This window comes from Gossypium arboreum, chromosome 7 (genome assembly GCF_025698485.1).
Source record: "Gossypium arboreum isolate Shixiya-1 chromosome 7, ASM2569848v2, whole genome shotgun sequence".
Taxonomy (NCBI): Eukaryota; Viridiplantae; Streptophyta; class Magnoliopsida; order Malvales; family Malvaceae; genus Gossypium; species Gossypium arboreum.
In genome coordinates, this window is record NC_069076.1 from 4,960,255 (window position 1) to 4,966,254 (window position 6,000).

A 6,000-nucleotide genomic window follows, 5' to 3' on the forward strand; every position below is an offset into this window, starting at 1 on the left:
ACTAATTTAATTCAATCCCTTTAATCTCTTTGTTAAGTATAGAGATTTCATTTTTGACCTCTTTCAAAAGTAAAAATTTTGATATAATTTTTTAAATTTTATCTCGATCTCTTATCATGTCGCTCTTGTCAACGAACTACAAGATTTTACATGTTAAAAATATAATAATTAGATTTATTTATAATAAAATTTTAAAATAATATATAAATTTATTAACGATATGTCCTAACATAATTCCCTATCGGTGTATAAATTTATAAAACACAAAACCCGTTAATAGTTTGATACTTGTAATTCATGGTAATGTATTTAATTACCACACTTAATTGTCAAAACTTACTTGGAGTAGTGGCTAGAGCTAGAGTTTCTGTACTACGAGTGAAATTGTATTTTACGTCATCTTTTCAAGAAATAGGCAAATTAGTACCTGTACGTAAGATCAAAAAGAGAATGAGTTCTTCTATTAAAAACTTCATCAATTTTTATGGTTAAAACTAGCCCCTGTACGTTAACATGAGGTATATGTAGCATGCCATGTATAATTATTTAGTTATTTTGTCAGTTATGCTAATTTTTAACAATGAAATAAATAAAATTTTAATAAAATGATCAATTTACTTTTTAATCTAATATACAGGACTAAATTGTTTATTTTTTAATAAAAAAGATAAAATGTAATCTAATTCTTAATACAATAGTCTCCATAATGCTTTTATCTTTCAAATTCAATTCCGATCATCCTTTTTCCCCTTCTTCCAATATTACAATATTATAGTGATCACACTTATCCAACGTAAAGTAATAAAAAAACATAAAATAACATTGTAATATGGAAACTCCAGCTTTGTGTTGAAGTCGAAGTAAAACCAAAATGCACAAAGGGACAGGCAGGAAAAGGGGTTCAAAAGATGGCGCAAAGGGTTCAGTGGAAGACGGTTGGCAGAATGGGCGTATAATATTTGTGGGTCGAAACAGCCTTGAAGTCGCAATCCCAAGGCCATGGAGGGTTGCTGTTAATTTGTGGGGGCGTTTTTCCCCGATTGTGACACTCAGGGCCCTCCCCGCAACTTGGCTCATCCACTCCACGTGGGAACATCGTCTCCATCCTACTCACCACCCTTCTCTTTGCCACTTTGGCTTCTATTTAGTATTACTATTCCCCCGTTTGATTTTTCCTTATTCCCCAAATATATATAATTTTAATTCTATCTTCTTTTAGTGGGTCCATAGAATCGGATGAGGATGTTGGGTCATTTTCTTTGCCTCCTAAATCTCCCTCTAATCTCTTTGATTTAACTCTTGTGGTAATAATTATCAATATTTTGTACAAATTTGCAAAAAGGTGATGAAAACAGTTGTGGTAATTATTATAGATTTATGATATCATTGTGCATGCATTTCTTCTTTTTTGTTCTTTTTCTTGTTTGATGTATATAATTCAATGGAAATTTTGGGTTTCTACTATTGAGTTTGGTGGAATATATATATATATATATATATATATATATAAAAAATTACAATAATTGATATTTGCAATAATAATATGGAATCTCAAGGTTGCTATGAAATCTACAAGCACATCTCATGTTTGGACTATAAAAATCATTGAAACCAATGGCAACCAAGTATTTCCTCATACTAATACTTTCCATAATAATTTCTAGAAAGAAAAAAAAACAGTATCTAATTATTGTTATTATTAAAATGAAAAAGAATTAATAAAGGTAAAAGTGCCTTCAAAGATTTTTATTGGAGGTTATTCATTAAAATTTCATCTATTTTTATTATTAAAAAATTTCTTTATATGTTAGAATGAGGCACAACTATTTGATTATTCTATGAGACATTTCAGTTTTGAAGTAGAAATGATAAAATTTTAATAAAAATAATCAGTGTGTTCTTTAATCTAATATATAAGGATTAATTTACTTTTTTTTTGCCTCAATGATGCTTTTACTAATAAACAAAAATTTTATCGAATCTTATTAGATTGAATGGTAAGAAATTTCATGCCTCTTAAGTATTATGGATGAAAAAAATAATACTAGGAGAAATTTGCCTTGTTTATGATCCAATTTGATTCGACTTCAGTTTTAATCTAGAACCAAAACCAAAATATAAATTCTAATGAAAAGAATAAAAAGAAAATTTCCCAAAGAAAAAAAAGGTCAATCTTTCAACCATTTTTTAGCAAGTATAATATATGAGATTCTATTGAATAGTTCATAAAATAACAAAAGTTAGCCATTGGCTTATGATTTGGAATTTGACCCCTTTCAATTTGCATTATTATTATTATTTTGAAATATAATCACATGGACCTTTCACACCATTTTATCCCTATTTAAGGACTCGTCCAAAGCCCTACTCCCACCAAACCAATATTCATCATCATCTTCCTTTCTCTCTTTCGACTCTATTTCAGGTTAATTGAAATTAAAAGAAAAAACTACACCAAGCAAAGAATTTTCAGGGTTTTTCGACAATGGATCAGAGCCTGTTTCGCCTTGTTGGTCAGGAACTAGATTCGTTTCAACGTAAATGGACTTTGGTCAATGGTCCGGTCATAATTGGTGCTGGACCTTCGGGGCTAGCCACTGCTGCTTGTCTAAGAGAACAAGGGGTGCCCTTTGTTGTTCTTGAACGAGCTGAATGTATAGCTTCTTTGTGGCAAAAACGCACTTACGACAGGCTGAAGCTTCATCTTCCAAAGCAATTCTGTCAACTCCCTAAACTACCATTCCCTGAGGATTTCCCTGAGTACCCAACAAGGAAACAGTTCATTGAATACCTTGAATCATATGCTAAGCATTTTGATATCAACCCAAAGTTCAATGAGTGTGTGCAGTCAGCTAGATATGATGAGACCAGTGGTTTCTGGAGTGTCAAGACCATTGTCACAAGTGGTTCAAACAAGACCGAGTTTGAGTACATTTGCCGCTGGCTTGTGGTGGCCACCGGTGAAAATGCCGAGCGTGTGGTGCCTGATATCCAAGGATTGGCTGAGTTTGGTGGTGAGGTTATTCATGCTTGTGAGTACAAGTCGGGTGAAAAATTCCAGGGCCAAAAGGTGCTCGTTGTCGGCTGTGGCAACTCTGGCATGGAAGTTTCACTTGATCTTTGCAACTACAATGCTTCACCATCAATGGTGGTTCGTAGCTCGGTAAGTCATTTAAACATGCCTTACTAGCTTTTCTTTGAAGAGAAATATGAGCATGGAGAATAAATTTGTAATGGGATTTTTGTTCTGTTTTAACAGGTCCATGTCTTGCCAAAAGAAGTCTATGGGAAATCCACATTTGAATTAGCTGTTTTGATGATGAAATGGTTACCCCTTTGGCTTGTCGACAAGTTGATGTTGATTTTGGCTTGGTTGGTGCTTGGAAACGTTGAGAAATATGGGCTTAAAAGGCCATCAATGGGTCCATTAGAACTCAAGAACACTAAAGGGAAAACCCCTGTATTGGACATTGGTGCATTGAAGAAAATCAAATCAGGTGACATCAATGTTGTTCCTGCTATCAAACGTTTCTCATATAGACAAGTTGAGCTCGTTAACGGCGAAAAACTCGATATCGACTCGGTCGTTTTGGCAACCGGATACCGCAGCAATGTTCCTTCTTGGCTTCAGGTAAGAAAAATGTTACTTTACTAAAAAAACCAACATGATTTTTGTCCTATTGGGAAAAATTGTTAGTAATATTGATTTTGGTTACATGATGAACAGGAAGGTGAATTCTTTGGTGAGAATGGTTACCCCAAGGCACCTTTCCCACACGGTTGGAAAGGCAATGGTGGATTATATGCAGTTGGGTTCACAAGGAGAGGGCTCTCCGGTGCTTCCTCAGATGCCATGAGGATTGCACAAGATATTGGCAAGCTTTGGAAAGATGAAACTAAGCAACACAAAAAGATAACAATTGCTTGCCATAGACAATGCATTTCACAGTTCTAAAGTCTCAATCCTCAGTGCAACAAAAAAATAAACAAAAAATACTGTAAAAAATTGAAAATACTGTAAAATACCCCCCAAAAAAAGTAGCACAGGCTGACAGAGCCCTCTCCAAAAGCCCAAGTTTTGATTTTTTTTGGGCATTTTGTAAACTGGGGATGACGAGGCTTTTCTTCTTCTTTTTTTGTTTGTTTGTTTTGTTTTAGGGACTAAGTTAAATGATACACTTGCCTTATTCTCTATTCCATCGTTGCTGTCTTTTTATCTTTGATTGGTTTCAATATTCTTATTCATGCATGGTACTGATCTATACCAAAACAAAAAAAGCTGCAATTCACAAATTCATGACTTAAATAGAAATCAAACAAATTTTAAAATATTTCTCTATTACAGTCGATAGCAACAACTAATCCTCTTGTCGTGAATGTACTTAAAACGTTGATCTTAGATGATTAGATAGGGTAGGTTACATGATGATGAGTGACCATGGAACTCAAGTCAGTTCCCACCACCATGTTGTTTATTTTTCTTTTTATGTAAGGATGGCCAAACTTTTAAAAATATGACTATAATTATTATCTTTATTTGATTGACCAACTTTTAAACTCAATAATCTAAGGCTTCAAACACTGAGTCACAGATGCCTTTGCACATGGATTGAGGGCCTCAATGCTCTCATTTGCCAAATTTACAGTTAGATTTTTTCTGTAAAGCATATTCCATTACTTAGAAGTGAGAAATAATACCTCAGTTTATGTGTCCTATGAGCTGTTCTAATTTTCCAATTACAATATTACCACAATTTCTTGGAATTTGGACCCTTTACCCACAATTACAAACCGATAAAAGTATTTTATATATTCTCCTAAATTTAGTACAATTTTAGGGTTTCACTCTTTTTTATTTTCTCAATAACTAATACTTTTACATATGTCTTCGAAGGAAGCCCTTGGTATCGGTGCCACATAAAAGGGTAAACTATTAAAATAGTCATTTTTATTTTTCTTAAGTTACATTTTAGTCATTTATATTATCGTGTTATAACATTTTAGTCACTGAACGTTAATTACCGTTAACAGTGTAATTGTAACCTAATGTGGCACGTTAAATCATCATTTTAAACGAAAATTTTAGGTTAAATTTCAGCTCCAAACAAAAAAATATGGGGACTAATTGTATAATTTAACCTAAAATTTTTGTTTGAATTGATGATTTAATGTGTCACGTTAGTTTATCGTTACACCATTAACATCAATTAACAGCTCAGTGACTAAAATGTTACATGTTAACGTAAGTGATAAAAATGTAATATTTCAAACATAAGTGACTAAAATGTAACCTGAGGTAAACAAAAGTGACTATTTTAGTGGTTTGCTCTTTATAAAATTTTAAATTAGTAATGGTAAAATTGTACTTTGACCCCAAAAAATAATAAAAATTATTATTTAACCCTTTAAAATTAAAAAGATATAAACTATTAAAATGATAAAATTATATTTTACTATCGTAAAAGTATACAAATTTAATTTCGACCCAAAAAAATTTCAAGTTCTGCTATTATCGGTATCTGACACGGACATACTACTAACATGGTGGCGAAATATGTATAAGTAGTCAAAGAAAACCTTCTTTTAGGCATGTATTAATTCCATTTATGTTTTATGTCTGAGCAAAAGAGAAAAAATTGTACTAATTCCATTCTAAAACAAAACAGCCCATTCCCTTTTCTTTCTGTGTAGTGTATGGCTAACCATAGAGCAATCCCTTATTTGGGAAGTCCAACACATAAGCATTGCTGCTTTCACTCAAAGTCGTTTGGAAACTAAAGTCCAAACTTCAATTTGCTCCAACACGCTAAATGTTGTACTCTTAAAGAGAGAATATAAGCTTAATTTGAAGATATCATAATTGAAAAAGACGAACATGAACCTCGACGAATATAAAAATATGGAAAATAAAATCTTTCAACACCACTAATAATCAGAGCAGTTAAGCTTGTAAGAACCCATATACTTTTATTCTTTTTTGAATAATCTCAGATCATATCT

The 6,000-nt window shown here is 32.5% G+C and overlaps 1 protein-coding gene across 1 annotated transcript; it reads left to right on the top strand.

Moving 5' to 3' along the window:
* Positions 1 to 2,378: 2,378 nt before the first annotated feature.
* LOC108484741 (probable indole-3-pyruvate monooxygenase YUCCA5) lies at positions 2,379 to 4,199 on the top strand. Its single transcript, XM_017788645.2, has 3 exons — positions 2,379 to 3,163; positions 3,260 to 3,631; positions 3,728 to 4,199. The coding sequence occupies exons 1-3, from the start codon at positions 2,486 to 2,488 to the stop codon at positions 3,953 to 3,955; spliced, it is 1,278 nt and encodes a 425-aa protein (XP_017644134.1). The 5' UTR covers positions 2,379 to 2,485; the 3' UTR covers positions 3,956 to 4,199.
* The last annotated feature ends 1,801 nt before the right edge of the window (positions 4,200 to 6,000 follow it).